The following is a 16553-nucleotide window of genomic DNA, read 5'->3' as shown; positions in this document are numbered from 1 at the left end:
TTCTAGCCAAAAAAAAAAATTTAGATAATTTTTCCGCTGTTCATATTATATGACAATAAGGTATTTCAGGGGGTGGTTCCAAACAGGCAATTAGGGGACAGAAGCACTTACTGAAATAACTTGGAGCCTTGTTTACCCAGCACTTGTTTCTGTCCTCTTTCCGAGAAGGTAGTCCAGGCCTTGCACACCTTCCTGACTACACTGCTCTGCGTAAGACGGCAAGTTGGGGATATTGCTGCCAGGTAATGTGTGTCTGTGGGGCACAGTGAGGGACTAGACCGCCCGTTACGGCAGCAAAACAAGGGCTCATCGATGGCCTTATGTCCATTTAAGGGAAAGAAAGAATATGAATATTTCCTGCACTCTTAAAGTTTACAGAGCAGGATTCCTCCTGGCTAGAAGTACCTTACAATCTGGAATGTGCTTTTTCAAGCTGCCACCCCTGCCTCCCTTGTGGTACTGGTCTGTTCTTACGACTGGAACTGTCCCCAGGGCACCGTTTCTTGAAGGAATGATGATTAACAAGGTTCATAAGAAAGTATGCGAGGTTCTATTTTATTTAAAGGATCTGGCTTGCTCCTTCAATCTCATTAAAAATAGTGCACAATAAATAGGGTTAGGGCAATCCTGAGAGGTCCTGGGACAGGTGTAAGACACCTGGGTCACCTCTAACAGGTTTAAATGTCCTCTTTCATTTTCACTTTACTGGGTAGAGTAGTGAGCTTCTAGCTTTGGTCACTGCTAAGGACGGCACAGGCAGGCCACCCTCCAGTTCTTCCTGCTCAAGCACTGTCCCCCCTCAGAAGCTGTCACAACACATGCACTAGACCATGGCCTCCACCCCTTCTCTCTGTCCTGCAAGGCCTTTCCATTCCCCCCCACCCCCCCTACCTGATGTTGGAGGCCTTGGGCATTTCTCGGTCCTAACGGAGCACATAGGATTTGAAAGACCTGCAGGAGAAGCTCGGACTCTGGCCACAGGGGACATGCTCAGGCCCAGTGTGGATGGCCATTCATCAGAGAGGATGTAGTGGATTTCGAAGTCAGGAAGGACAGTATAAAAGGTCATTACCTGGGTCCTTTCTACCTGAGGACATGCTATACACACACACACACACACACACACACACTTACTTTTATTTCAGAAGATAGGAATTTATCTTACATAACTAGCCTATCAAATCTGCAAGTTCGCCATGATTGCTTAGTGGTGCACATTTAAATGTTTTTTTTTTTTTTTCCATGAAAAAGTGAGTCACAGTAAAGAGAAAAAAAATAATAGTAGTAGTGATCCATGGGATTGACAACCTGTTCGAAAACTGACGTAGAAGGACTAAGTCCCCTGGGCCTACAAAGCAATCCGTTCTATTTGGGGGTGAAGCTATGGATCTCAGGAGACCAGAATTGGCCACAGGCTGAAAGCAAGTGTGGCTTAACTGCATTTATCCAGACGTTTGTCTTCCCCAGCTCAGGGAGCGATCCAAGGGTATGGCGTTTGATCAAAAGATAACTATTGAAAATGGAAATAAGGCCATTATAATAGAGCTATTTAAAAAGAAGGTACTAACTCAGTGGAAAGTGGGGTGAGAGAGTGGAGCACTGGAAGGAAGGGAAGAGAAGACAGTGGGGGGGGGGAGACAGAGAAAGAGAGAAACACTGATAGACGACAGAAATGTTAACCGTGTTCCTTTTTTATAAGAAAGCCCTAAGCTTTCCACCCATCCATGCAGCCATGAGGCTGGTATGTCTCAATGAGATTCCAGTGCCTGTTCACATGATTCTTAAATCCCGTTATACAAGTTCCTGGCTGACGCCATGGCTAAACACAATTATTTCTGAATTCGTGTCACTCTGCCATCCATGGATCTTAAAATAAAGAGGTGTCCTCATTTCACCCATGTAAACATGGATAACTGGAACACAGAACTTCTCCAAATAAACCCCAAGTCCTTATTCCTGGGACCCCACTTTCATCGGGAGTTGGCTGCGAGTCAGCTAATATTAGGCAGCTCAGACACCACAGGGCCAACTCCACAAAGGACTTAAGCATTACTATCTTTACTGCCTTCCCTCCTCCCCTCAGCACTGGAGGGGAGGAATTGCCTCCACCCGTTAGCTCCACCTTTGTTTTCAGAGGGGGACACTTTTCCTCAGAAAAGAGATGAAATGATTTGTCCAGAAATGTTCATTGACATTGGGGTCTGAGCCCACGTGATCTGGCTTCAGAGTTCAATGCTTCAGCCCCGAGCCAACAGAGTAACGTCCTTGCCCTCATTGAGCCAAACTCTGAGAAATGCAGTGAAAGGAGAGGAGGAAGATGAGAAGTAAGAGGATAATGAGGAGGATAATGGGGTAGGAGGGTCATGGAGAACAGTATCTCTACTTGAAACTTTCCAATAAGCAATGGGAATGAGAGAGAGAGAAGAGACTAGAATGTTGACAGGAATAGGTCCACAGGCTTAAATTTACTAAATCTAAGGCCAAGTAAAGGTTAAGATACACACACACACACACACACACACACACACACACACACACACACACACACACACACATTTATAAGGCAGGTCCCATAATCTCTTACAGCATTCCACCACATCGATGTCTGCCCTAGAACTGGAAAATTTCACTTTAAACTAGAACCAGTCACATGAAAGATTAAGCTTGCCCACAAAAAACTCTCACATCTAAAAATTACATCCCAGTCTGTCCGAGGGGTTCTACTTGAGATCTGGTTGGTGTTGGACTTGAATGAGGTTGTGACATATCCCTGATACATATCGGCAACTTCTCTAGACACATGCATGCACACATAATTTTTCCAGTCATATATATTAAAAGTAGCTGTAGCTTCAACGTGATTCATTAATTCACAAAATTCAATTGCACTCTCTGTTGTTATGTGGTATTAAATTTTTAAAATAAAGGTATTGATACAGTTATGGTTGCTCTGTATTGTCATCTTAACTGCCTCAGTAATTAGGCATCAAAGCTAAATCCTCAGGTTTTCCAGAGAATTCTAATCAGGAGATAAAGAGAGAAATTTGAAGTAGTTAACTTCAACTGTTGTGTTATGCTTAGAAGGATAAGAAGCCATGAAAGTATCCTTTTTTCTTCTCTAAAAATAAACACAGGTTATGGCACAAATACAATCAGTAGGGTTTGATCCCCACCCGCACCTTCTTGATACACTGGATTACAGAGCTCGGCAGCTAAAACCTCCTTCTTTTGGTTTGATGGGTCATTCTCAGAAGGCCTTAGTGAAGTAAGAGAAGCAAACTTGTAAATGAATTGCTCTGGAATTTCTGTCTGACTTATGCATTTTCTTTTATTTATTTCATTTTTGCATTGAAAACATTACATTTCTGTTTCCTTATAGAGTAGTGTATCAAGAGCCTGTGTATGGCAATAAATTGCTGCAGGTATGAAATCCCGACTGGTGGAAAAACTCATCACTATGATTGTGGGTTTGCTGTGAAATCCTACTAACAAGACAATTCTGGGGAGGGGAGATGTTCTCTAACATAGAAGGAGGAAAGACTTAACTGAATTTTCCAGTTTCGATGTGAATGCTTCTAGAATAGAGATGCACATCCTCAGATTTCCCCTGTTTGCTAGATCATGAGTGTATCAAAATGGAGATCTGACTTGGCTATAAATTTCCTGGCTTAAAATGCATCTACACCCAATTAATATAAATTCAGTGAAAAGACTTGCAAGGTTTCATTGTATCAACTGTCTGGGTAACTTTGTAGTAGGTTCCTGGAGTCAACTGGAATGGTTAAGCAAAAAACTTATTCATCCAGCATTGAGGGTCAGCACAGCTAACGTAACTTTACCTGGTTTCATTGTAGCTTCTTATAAATTTATTTCACACCTATTGCTATAGCTTTCAACCCTATTACTGACTGCGGAAGCAACCCCCAAATGAACCAATTTGTAGGAAGAAAAAAGAGCAACACATCCATTGGAGTGTAGCTGGCCAAGTCTCCCAATATGGTCTATAACCAACATTAAAACTGTCAAAATGAAAGAACGTAAAACTAAGGATGATCAGTGGGAGTTTTATTACGTGGATTTCCCTGTAACATGCAATTCCCATTTTTGTTCTGTATTAAGTCAATTAAGAAAGTATATTCTTTTTTAACCATGAGAATTAATCAAGTTTTAATGAGAAATCTAGTACAAAAAGGGGGTACTTGGATCTAGGCGAGAACAAAATAATTTAAATTCCTGAGATCAACTTTTATTTTTACGTTTCAGGAAAAGTGATTTTCAATTGCCACAATTCAAAAACAGCTGAATGTATGATGCAGATAAATTAGGGAGCAATTACTTATGTTTAAGTGTTTCATTTTGCAAATGTTCTTATAAATGTTTTAGTAAAAATAAATAAATACACACACACACACACACACCCAGTATATACCAATCCACCTTGTAGATTGCATAAAATGAGATCCTTGGGTATTCTTAGAAATGGGGAGGCTTCTGTCTAGGATGAAGCCCTTTGCTACTTTATACAGTTAAGCTGAAGAGAAAATACACACACACACACACACACACACACACACACACAGACTTTACAGCACTACCCATCCCCATGTCTCCACCAGGACACAAACATTTCACCTCTCTTCCTACGTCATTTGGATATTAGAACATCATTTTCCAAAAGTATGCTCTAAACTAAAAAATGTGATTTCCTTTGTCAAATGACTCTGAGATGCACTGAGGATCTACAGTGCTCATCAATATTGTTTTAGAAAGTTCCACAGATGGAGTAGCCGGTTTCGTTTTGTTTAATATGGCATTTCCCAAACCTGTTTGGTCATGGAAAGGTTTCTTTTCCTCTATTAGTATTCCACAAAGTACAGTTTTGAAAATGCTTTGTTGGAACACCATTAGAGGTTCTCAATCAGTAACTCACCCCAACCTCCAGAGGTCTCGCTAGCAAAGGAAATGTTTCTGACAATATGAGTCGGGATCTTTGTGGCCACTTCTGGTGATGGTGGCAGAGGTGGGAGGGAGAATTCATAATGGCCATTTAAAATTTATATTTTATATAAGGCCTCATTTATAGCTTGCTGCCCAGTATGTGAAAAATGAGTATAGTTTATGAGTAGGAAGCAGAGAACCATGTTGTGCTTGCCATTTGGTCTGGTAGTGGGAAAAATCTAATTGTTAAGGATGCATTTTTGTCCTAAGCTCAGGAAGACTGGTTTCAACATGAACATGGTTTGGTGCCAGCAAATGGAAGTGAGCGCTCCTTTTTCAGACATTAGCACAGAACCTTGCAGAAGCTCTGGCTATGCTCAGCGAGCTGCAAAATATGGAGCAATAAAATTGATTAGAGTCACCTGTTGGAAAGGCAAATTAAAGCAATTTGTATTTTTTGATCATTTTACAGTGTATGCACACATACACAGAGTTAATGCACAACTCTGTTATTCCCCTAATGTGGATTTCATACAAAAGAAAAATAGCAAAAGAAGACAATGCAGTATATAGATATGGTGGTGTCAAGCCCCCTGAGCCTTTTCTTTTTCTGCTTATTACCTATTTGAGGGATCACTTAGACCTGGACTGTCCAGTACTGAAGCCACCAGCCCCATGTGGCCCTTGACGTGTAAAGTCAAATTAACTCAAATTAAACAAATTAAAAACTGCAGTTTGTTTTACCAGCCAACATTTCAAGTGTTCAATAGTCACTTAGGACCAGTGACAACTGTATTGGACAGCTCAGAGGCAGAACATTGCTACCATCACCAACAGACCTACTGGACAGGAAGGAGACCCCTGCTCAAGGTCAAAATCTCTCCAATGGCTCCACAGACTTTGGCAAACTATGACCTTGAGTCTTAAATAGGAAATGCTGGGAAACAGATTCCTAAATATCCAAGACCAGGATATTGTCAGAGCATTGACCATTTTTGCCTGTCTCGCATAGAAGCACACACTTATTTTGTCTAAATGGGCAAGTCACGTGAAAATAATGGAGAGGATGGGTCCTTCCCAAGGCGTCATAGACAAGCACATCTGCTGTGCAGAAGGATCCCGGTTGCACACACATCCATTTTATGTTCATACGATAAATATCGACTGGCAGTCGGTGAGGCTCATTTTCGTCATCTGCTATTTGCACTACAGCTGTTCTTTGCACTTATCAAACTGGCTACCCATTTTCACTGATGGAAACAATCATGGAAGTTGGGGACACATACAGAGTTCAAACCTAGAGGGTATGCACGGGGTGGGGGTGGGGTTGCTAGAAATCTTTGCTGGGGCCAAATTCACAGTCACCAAATTATGATTGATTTACCTGACCCTTGATGCAAATACCTTTGCAATGGCTTTTGCTTTTTATTCTGGGAGAGAAAAATACACATACACACACACACACACATTCTCCATCCAAGCTTCCAGCTAATGGCAGTTAGTGCCCTCTAGCAATCAACGAGCCAGCTCCAGCCCCTCCCTGCCTCATTGTTTAATACACACACCTGCACACGTGTGCCTTTCTGGACGCATCATGAAAGCCAAGGAGATGGACAAGCAGATAAAAAGAATGACTCCAGAAATCTGGTGACCTGATTTCCCCCCAGCCCATCATTCTGTATCTTGAGCTTGGTGCTGGTGTAACAACTGCTTGGGTTTTACAGCTCCTCAGTACATTTAATGAGTTTCCCTGTTCCTAATTAGAGAATATGGTGTTTGGAACACCAGGTGGTGTCTGGCTAAGACCTCTTTTTTTTTAACTTCCACATTATTTTTCAAGGGAGACGTGTGTGTGTGTGTGTGTGTGTGTGTGTGTGTGTGTGTGTAATACTGGCTCTAAATGCTTGGGGATCATCTTTCAGGATGTCTTGGATTGTGCCTTCTCCAGGGCTGATCCAAAGGACACATTTCTTTAAGGACAGACTAGATTTTTGCGTTGCTATGTAAGTCGTGGCAGATGTATTCTGAAAGTTAGAAGATGGTAGAAATAAATTATTGAGACCACTTTGTCCACATTTCAGAAGATGCTCTTTCCAGCATCTGTCTCCTCGTCTTACCACTTGGTTGTCCCCTACACACGAAGCTAAGTGTAACATAGCCCTCACTCCTGATTTTGTTGTTAGATCCCCTCTGACACACGAGTACCTTGACGGTTGGGGGTCCTCGAACACATCAGTCTGTTCAGAGTTGCCCCTTTATGGTGAGGGTAAGAACTGTTCCCTCAGAGGATTATGGGACTGTGAATTCTAATTAGAACCTGAGTGTTCCCTGTGTTATCGGTAGAGACTGGATCCTGTTTGTTAATTGTGCTGAGAGCATTCGACAGTGGTTGATGTATCGCTGTGGTCTGCTGAGCAAGAAGCTCAGTTATTTTCACAGTTCGATAATCAATGCTCCATGAACACAATTCCTTTCGAATATGACCATTTGCTTGTCCTCTGCTTAACTGAACAATTGCAATAACTGGTACATGCAACTAAATGTTAATTATTTTTTTCGGGTTTTTCTCTCTCTTAATTATTTTATTTACAAATTGGAAAGTTTTATCATATTTTCCACACCAAACAAATTCCCTATCTGAACAGTGTGATATCTTTAGCGGAAAAGAGAATTTTTAACAAGTGTTCACCATTTCCATTTTTCTAAATAATTATGCAACACTTAGATAGCTAAACACAGTCTTCTTTAATTGCTTCAGTGGTTGAACAGCTACATAGGCAAGAGATGACTAATAAACTTTCAGTCAAAGCGTTATCTTATTTTTTTATAAATATCAATGTAAGACAGGAGGGCATTAGCTCAACCTACGTTGGATTTTTAAGGAAGTAATATGAGGAGAGTTTGAATAAGCCGTAAGTTAGTAGCTCATAAGTAAAGGTAAAGCATAATCCTTTTTGAAAATCTGGAAAGTTCAGCCAAGTACACAGAGTGTTTAGAGAATCCCCCATAATCCTCCCCACCCCAACACAGTCACCATTAACCGTCTAGGTACATCTCTTTAGAAGGGTGTCTGGGTTCTTCCTTTGGGAAATGCTTACAACCGCTAACCTTTAACAACCAGCTGGGGTCGGTATCCAAGCCCCTGTCTCTCCAGTGTGTTTTGTACTTCTGCTCTGGTACTAAGCTTTCATTAACCTCCGCATTAGACTGGTAGATGTGGGTTACTGCCGTTCGGCTGCGGCCTCACAGTCGTGGCGCCCGAGTCGGCCTCCTCTGCCTTCCTAAGTCAGATTTCTCCTTGCGTTCTAGGGTGGTTATGCTGCATACCGCTACGCCCAGCCAACCCCTGCCACCGCCACTGCCTACAGTGACAGGTAAGAGTGCCCCTCCTCCTGCTTGACAGCCACCTGGAAATGAACTTAGCTGGTGGGAGACGAGATTCTCGTCTGGTTCTGGTGCGCATGCATGACTGCTGGGGAGGCAGCACCCAAAAATCAGGTCCCACGGTGAAGGTAAACAGTGTCACATAGAGAGAGGATGAACCATCAAGCCTAGAACAGCCTAAACTCTCGCCCTCTCCGCCAAAACCCGAAATGCTACGTTTTGTGCCAGTGGAGTTGCTTTTCAGATCTTTCTAAATCCCTACAACAGTGCACCTTGCATGCACACACATACGGTCCCTGCACAGCCTTCCCACGGGCTTCTGTGCAAGCAGCAGCCCTGGTCTCCTCTAACTCACCGGAAGAACACAGAAGCTGATCGTGCAGGTTTTCCTCCGATTTAATCACCCCGCTTCCCCCCCAGCTTTTTTTTTTTTTTTTTTGCAACTTTTTACGCCCAGTAAAGCATTCCCTCCGTTGCCTTTTTTTTTTTTTAAGCCAACACAAAGGCATGGGGGAGATGTACCTGGTGTTCCTAAGGAGATTCACTCTTTTCGGCAGTGCCCCAAGTCCGATCCTACTAAGATAAGCCAGCGTGTATTTGTAATGCGCACCACATGTTAAGACTGGCAGTGGAAGGGGGACAGAGAGGGTCTAAGAAATGCAGAAGTCAGAATGGATGGCGGGGGTGGGCGTGGGGGGTGGAGGAGCTCCATTACCCATGGCCCAGGCTTGACAGACGACTCGGTTTCTGAAATGACAAGCCACGGCTATTTTCGTGTAGGTGCCTGGAAAGAAAAAACAAAAAACAAAGTGTGCGTTTCCATATTTGAATGCAACCCGTTGGCTCTGTTTTCTGAGGACATAAATGTGAATGTTCAGATGCTCTGCATGCACAAATGTCATCGAGGGTGCTTATTTTTGGTAATGACTCCTTTAATTTAAAAATACGTCTCATGGATAAAACAGTGATGGTAACAATTTGCATGTGTGGCTGAGGCATGCTGGGTCAGACAGGTAAGCAGGCGATGTACTTGACCTCCGAATGGGAAGTGTCAGCATCCACTGGTGCTCCTTCCTACCTGGCCTGTTGTGACTTAGTTCCTCTCTCGGTTTGCTGCCGTGTGCTTTCTCTGCGGCTCCATTCCATTTCCCACAAGGTGTGTCGTTAGCTCAATATAGCTGCAGATTTCTTCCAAGGTAGAAGAAAGCAAAATCAACTCCTGAACCCTAAATGCTGCACTTTGAAAACCCCACGCATACACTTTTAACAAATGGCTCTTTGGCGAGATAGAAGTGAGGTCTGCTATCTGGTTGTATGTAGGTATTACTACTGTTTTCTTATAAACAGCCCTAACGAGTTCTCAGGGCCGGAGGGCGCCTCCAAAGAAATCCAAACAACTGTTAAGATGCAGTTCTAAATACATAAATTATCCAGTTACCCAATATCCTCTTGCCAAGATGCAAAACGTGTTTTTATGTACGTTACTATCTTCAGCACACTTTGACACCGGCTTAGGAAACTAGAGAGGGTCAATAAAGCTCATAAAACTGATCGCAATCTTGAAATCCTGGAGCTCATTCTACAAATGAAAAGTCTTAATGCTATTAAACTCTGCACACTGAAGATTCACAAAGTATCAATTGTAATGTGGTTCATCTACAACCCTTAATTATTTTTATGAAAATATCTCTAGATGCTGAATTCTCAAACACCCACTTTGTATATAATTATAATCACAGTAACTTTAGCCTGCTGTATAATTATAAGAATCTTAAATGGATTTATTTCTTTGGATTTTTATCTTGCTTCTCAGTATAAGTGCATCTTCCCCCAAGTTGGAAAAAAGGTTAATTATAAAGATATAATTTAAATTGCTTTCTTCAATAAAACCCATCTAGACACTTTTAAAAAATAAACAATATTTAATACTATTCTTAAATAGAATTACTTGAGAATCTGGCCATCTCTATTGGCATTCATTTGAAAATTAAGTTAAAGTGTTGCTGTATTGGGGGGCACCCAATGCAAATTTGTGTATAAAATCTGGTATTTTAACAGTATTGAGATTTCTCATTGGCCATGTGTCCTACTGAAAATTGCCCTCAGTCTTGGTAAATCTTGAATGACTCTACAATTCCCATGTTGGTATAAGCGTTTCCGTGGAAGAAACCAAGTAAATATACTCTTGTCCACGTAATTGGCCTCTTGCTGTTCATGAAAGAAATTTGTACATTGGGTCTTCTTGGTTGCTGGGGAAATTGATTACCAGCCCTCTTTAACTTTATTATAAGCAAGACACTTGCCACATATGGGATTATTGCATTGAGGTAAATGCAGTGATAGGCAAATTACCAGAAAACAATCTTTAAAATGATATTTCTGGTTCGATTTATAAAGCATATTTATGACATGGTGGTACTTCCTTATATTTCCAGTAAGCAGGTGAAGAGAAGGAAGACCCTTCCCTTTGATAGAAGACACATATTTGGGGAAAATATGAAATTATCAGAATAGCTTTTGAATCTAGGTGAAAGATGCCAAGTTTCTAGAATTTATCTCAGAGCAGTTGTATAATAATTTATTTTTACATGATCACAGCTTAGTATCAGCAGTGATAGATTCTTGGTTCCTCTCATCTAGAAGACAGGCAGGATGACAAAGAGAAAAAACTTCTTAACCCAAAGAAACTCCTTCAGAATAGGAAGCAAAATCAGCAGGAATTGAGAGCGTTTGGGTAACGCTCACTGGTTGTCAACAGGATGAAAAGAGAAACCGCAAATAACTTTACTTGTAATCGTGAGATTCGCTCTTCAGGCCTATGGAAAGCAGAAGAAGCTTGGTGTCCCCACTCGGTAGAATTTTTCCTTTTATCAGCACAAATTAAGCCCTCATCAAATTAAAGATTCAGGGACCTTTGGAAAATACTGAACTCCAGTAACCTCAGGACTGTCCAGAAGGTCCTTGATGGGCACCTTGCAACTCCCTCCCCAACATCTCCTTGGTTAAATGATCACATGCTGATTATCTGGGAGCACCCTCAGAGTTTTTGAATGCTGACCTCCAGAATGAAGACCATCTGGTGTGGGCAGAGATTTCCCCAAAAGAAAGAGACCTGCCTGGACTAGGTAATTTGATAGTCTCACTGACAGATTTAATGGGAATAGGCAGGTATCTCTCCTTGACATTTAGGAAATGTGTGGTAAGCACTTGACTTCACCAAATCTTCATTTTTAATCTCACTCTGATGGAGGGAAAGCCAACTGTCCAAACTCTCAGAGGGGATTGTTTTCTGAGCTTGAACCAATCAAAGCATGGCAGTGGGGCCGACGGTCATCTGGTCATTGCATGCCACTTGGTGTTGCTGATGTGTCCGTGATGCGTTCTGGATTCGACAGGTCCACCATCACATTAGCTCGATGAATGGCTTGCTTGAATTAAGCCTGGGGCAGGCTTTTCTTTATGGTTTGGCTCTTGGTTTCATTGTGTTTTATGACTTGGTTGTGGATGCATCTGTGAGCAGCTGAACCAGGAGGTGGGGCGGGAGGGGATATTCCCTGTTCAGTGACTTGTGCCACAAATATCTGGGGGTATATGTATGATGTGTATATAGCTTTGATGAAAATGTTCTCTCTCCAGAAAGGCAGACATTTGTCATGCTTGTCCTGCTTGCTCAACATTCTAACATCTCCTAACAACCAGTGCATGAGAATGTCCCCCATGTTAGGGCAGAGGGGAAACAGATTCCAGCAGCTAGAGAAGAAAGTAATACAGGGTGGTTCACTTGGAAATTTCATAATGATCCCATTGCACTAACAGTTGTTACCAGGGCCATTTCTTCTTTCACATAAAACATGCATTTCCTTTAAAGATCCCCCAAAGTCAGGAGCTTTCACCATACAGTCATAGCCCAGCTGCACAGGTGCCCCTAGACTGAGCAAAAGAGACAACAAGCAACAAGGTTTTGTTTGTTTTTCTACCTTTCTTGTTCATTTGTTTTTTGAGACCTTGAAGTTTCATTGGAAACATAATATTAGACTGTATCATATAAAATTGCTATTTTTGTGTGACAAAAATGGTAGAATATTGGCAGTTTCATAGATGAACTTAATAGAAACCCAATGACAATGCCCTAGTATCAATTATCTTGCTCTCTGCGTTTGGAATATATATACATACTCAAATATATGTGTGTATGTTGTGTGTCTATGTATACATAGACGTATGCTAAAAGAAACACGCACACACACACCTGTGCCTTAGGCCCTCACAAAGGACTCATAAGAGTATCTAGGTAAATCTTAATACAAGGAGGAGAGGACTTGTCAAATTCAGGTATCATAGGCCACATGCTAGAACATTTTTTAAATGTGATAGTCATAACTTATGAATAAAAGCTTCCATTCACAGAGAAATAGATTAGTAGTTATTTCTTAAAACTCAGGAGACAGAAGTAGGCCTGTGTCTGAGGTCATGGAGAATTTGGTCTACTCCTATTTAAATTTATATAGGTGATAGAGATAGAAACATACATACGTACATACACAGATGGGTGAATGAATAGATGGATGTGTGGGTGGATGAATGGGAAGAGAGAGAGAGCAAAAGAACAGAAAGAGGGAAGGAGGAAGGGAGGAGGGAAGGGAGAGAGGGAAGGAAGAAAGGAAGGAAGGAAGGAGGAAGACAGATGTATGGACAGATAGGGAAAGAACATCTCTCTACCTTCTCATAATATTTTCATCATAAGCGTAACTACAGGATATAGAACTAAATTGTTATATAAAATCTTAGTTTGATCCAAACTGAAAAAGTAAAAGAATTTGCATGGATTTCCATTTAGTGAAGATACTCCCTATCTATTTTAAGACTTTTTACTTCCTGGATTCAGATTAAATACTAGAGAAATGTCATCATTAAAGGAAGGCTAGTAATTGCATTTCAAATGATGTAGCATTTTATTTGGAGTTCTTATCACATGATATAGACTAAAAATTAAGGGCTTGTTGTGAGCATCCTGAATGGAACATTTAATTTACTGTTGGAGGGTTTTTTTTTAAAGGTTTTTTGTTTTTTGGTGTGGTTTTTTTGGGGGTTTTTTGGTTTGTTTGTGGGGGTTTTTTTTGTTTTTTTTTTTTGGTAGAAAGGTTAACTTTAAAAATATTGCTGTACTTCAGGGACTTAACGATTTTACTTGTTTTTGCTGTGCCGTAGAATATAGAAAGCTTTATCTGTGGATAATGTAGATCCCTTAATGAGGGTAGACAATGCAAAGCAGACAAAGGAGAGAAATGTCATTGTTTTCCCAGCCCTGCTATCTGAACCCAGTTCAATAGGGGTTGAAACTGTTTCTGGTTAAGAATCCGCAGCAAGCCCCATTATTCTTTGTGATGGGTGCAGGGAGAGATCTCGAGATCTTATCCTGGGGCTTTGTTTAAAGCACCGTCTCCCAAGGCCAGTTGGAGACCTGGTGACTGCTGCTGATGACATATTTACTGGGTCACTGGGACAGGAGAAGGCCAGGGACAACGTAATGTGAGCGAGGTTTTTAGTTTTTTAGCCCCCTGGTCTTGGGAGGGGTCAGGCTTTAGCCAGGTGTTTTTCTCAGATGCCATTACAAAGAGCTTTTCTTTTAGGAAATGATGAGGACAGCGAATGGCAGCTTTGTTTTGCTTTCTTTTTTCTTTCTTTCTTTTTTTTTTTTTTTAAAGTAGTCTCCACGCCCAGCATGGAGCTCAACGCGGGGCTTGAACTCACAATCCTGAGATCAAGACCTGAGCTGAGATCAAGAGTTGGACGCTTAACTGACTGAGCCATCCAGGCTTCCCTGTTGTTTATTTTTTGTTTTTTTTCTTTTTTCATTCACTTTTGGTTTTAGTGTTTCTATTTGGCAAAAAAAAAAAAAAAAAGCTGGCAACTCTATAGTAGCTCCCCTATTGTCTTTCATGTACATTTTCAATTATTTTCTCTGAGAAATCCACTGTTGAAAAATAGAGCGAGTGCATTATAAACCTCGGTGAGGCCGAGGGTGGTTCTCAGATGAATAAGGAACTGTGATGGGCTCAGTTCATGGAGGCTCAGAGGGGACAGAAGTGTATCCCGTGGCATCTCTCAGCTGAGACAAGGATCCAGGGTCAGAAGGAAACTGGTTTGGATTCAGACTCTCACCTCTTGAGTCAAATCACAGCAGAACAGTAGTTACTTCTCTGTACCTTTGTTGACACTGCTTTCTTAAAGTTGTTCTTGATTTCAGCTCTTTATCTTATCTGCTACTTTCACATGCCCTGATGAGTTCTCCCGGGTTCTGCAATTTAAGAAAAGACACTCTGTCAACTTGTAATATAAATGTAGCAGAAATGAGTCACTAATGCCTTTATTTATATCCTATACCCCAGTGCCTAGAAAAGCACGTCCAACTTTTTTAATTAGAACACCAGGTTGGAAAATATATATATATATGTATGTATATATAAAAGTATATATACTTAGTATATATATAGTATATAGTATACTCTTATATATAGTATATAGTATACTCTTATTTTTATTTATATTCTTGTTCTTGTTGGTGTAAAGTTCACTTTCTTAACTGATTCATTTGTTGTTGTTTTTTTTTTTCCTTTCGGTGAGTCAGGGTCCCCTCAGGAGGAGAGACTGAAGCTAGTTATTCCAGGCAGCTTTAGAGTAACTAGAAAGAAACCTATATTGCCTGTGAGTTTCCCATTATAAGGCACACACACCAGACGAAAATAAATTTCTTCAGTAAAACTTGCAATATATAGGACAGTGCTCCTATTAACATGTTCATTAGATGGAAATGGAGGACTTTATTATTTGCATGATTTTACTAAGACTTCCTGAAGTTTGATGTAGTTGGTGAGCAATCTTTGATTCAAATCATCCTCTATGACCATGACAACACAATTATGATCATCACAATACTAACAACTGTGATGGGCACTGTGCTAAGCGCTTTACAAACACCATGCCATTGAGCTGTCAGTCACACTGGGGCTAGACAGTGGATGTTGTTGCTCCATTTTCCAGATTGGGAAGGCGAGCTTGGTAGAGTTGAGTTTTTTGGCTCAGCCTGAAAGCTAGAGTCTGTGCCCTTAGTCATGAGGCTCTATTGCATCTTATTGGAGCAATCTTGAGAAGTCATTTCTTTGCATTCCATCACTTCATCTGTTAGGGGTGTATTGATTACACCTTACGGGTGTTTTGGAAGTATTGAGCCAATGGCTGTGAAAGATTCGGCCCATGAAGGGCACTACATAAAGTGTTCTTGTTTTTATTTTCGTGTATTCCCATCAGAGCTTTAAATCTGGATGGCAAGAATGAGCTTTGAGGAAACCAAAAATCTCTAGGTTATGTCAATTCCACCTGAATCTCTGAAATTCAGGGGTTTGAATCTGTTATTTCCTAAACAGATTCTGGAGTCATTCAAAGAGTTTAGGAAGAACAGTGACCAAATCTACTCAACTGCTGAGTATGGTGTGGACAAGCCTTTTAAAACTTAGTAGGAAGGATTCTGCGCGAATCTGATTCTTTTTAAACCAGTGAGTTCCATGAGTAATTTGATTTGTTTTGTTTTTATTTGTTATGGACAAACTTACTTGGGGGGAGGGGCTACGTAAGCCTGTCAATTTATCAGTTCTCTGATGTTTGGATTTTGATACGTCAGCTTTCCTTAAAGTAAGCAGTCTTACAGTATCTTCCCTGCCATTTTTTTTTTCCTTTTCACCATGTAGATTTCTCTTTTGAAGTCACTTTTTTTGGTAGTGTCTCTGTGTGTCAGGTACCATGTAGAACACTGGAACAACCTGATAAGATAAGCAGTGTCGTTAGGGTGACCCTAGAAATGATTATCCAGAATGTGACACTTGAGACAGAGAAGGGATGCACTGTTATTAATAATGAGTCCAGGACAGCAGACTTCAACTGGACTGTCCCAGAAAGAAGCAGAACATGTGTGCTCGTCCCAGGTAGATTCTCCATGTGCTCTGGGAAGTCCGATGATTGCACTTTGAACCCAATATCCATCAGTCCAGGTCCTGCACTGTCTGTGCCGCCTGCTCTTGTTAACAAAGTCAGGGCAAGGCAGGTTTGCAGCCTCAAATAGTCATAACGAAGACATGACTTAGTGATGAAAAAGAGAGCCGAATTTCCTGCTCTCAAACCCACCAGTAATTTATCTATTTTCTCTATGGATTGAATAGTTCCCATTGGGCATTCAC

At 41.1% G+C, this 16553-nt stretch overlaps 1 protein-coding gene across 33 annotated transcripts in view; it reads left to right on the top strand.

Moving 5' to 3' along the window:
• Positions 1–16553, top strand: part of RBFOX1 (RNA binding fox-1 homolog 1) — a 1991091-nt gene that overhangs the window by 1948835 nt on the left and 25703 nt on the right. For 19 of the 33 annotated variants that reach the window (XM_078074844.1, XM_078074837.1, XM_078074843.1 and 16 more), the window contains 2 exons: positions 3380–3422; positions 8248–8312. In XM_078074844.1, the coding sequence (XP_077930970.1) occupies positions 3380–3422; positions 8248–8312 (108 nt within the window). The remainder of the gene's footprint in view (positions 1–3379; positions 3423–8247; positions 8313–16553) is intronic. The other 14 variants (XM_078074845.1, XM_078074838.1, XM_078074861.1 and 11 more) reach the window with 1 other exon arrangement.

The sequence above is a fragment of the Halichoerus grypus genome, chromosome 6 (genome assembly GCF_964656455.1).
Source record: "Halichoerus grypus chromosome 6, mHalGry1.hap1.1, whole genome shotgun sequence".
In the NCBI taxonomy this organism is placed as follows: domain Eukaryota; kingdom Metazoa; phylum Chordata; class Mammalia; order Carnivora; family Phocidae; genus Halichoerus; species Halichoerus grypus.
The sequence above is the reverse complement of the archived record's forward strand: the minus strand, read 5'-3'. Positions and strand labels throughout refer to the sequence as shown.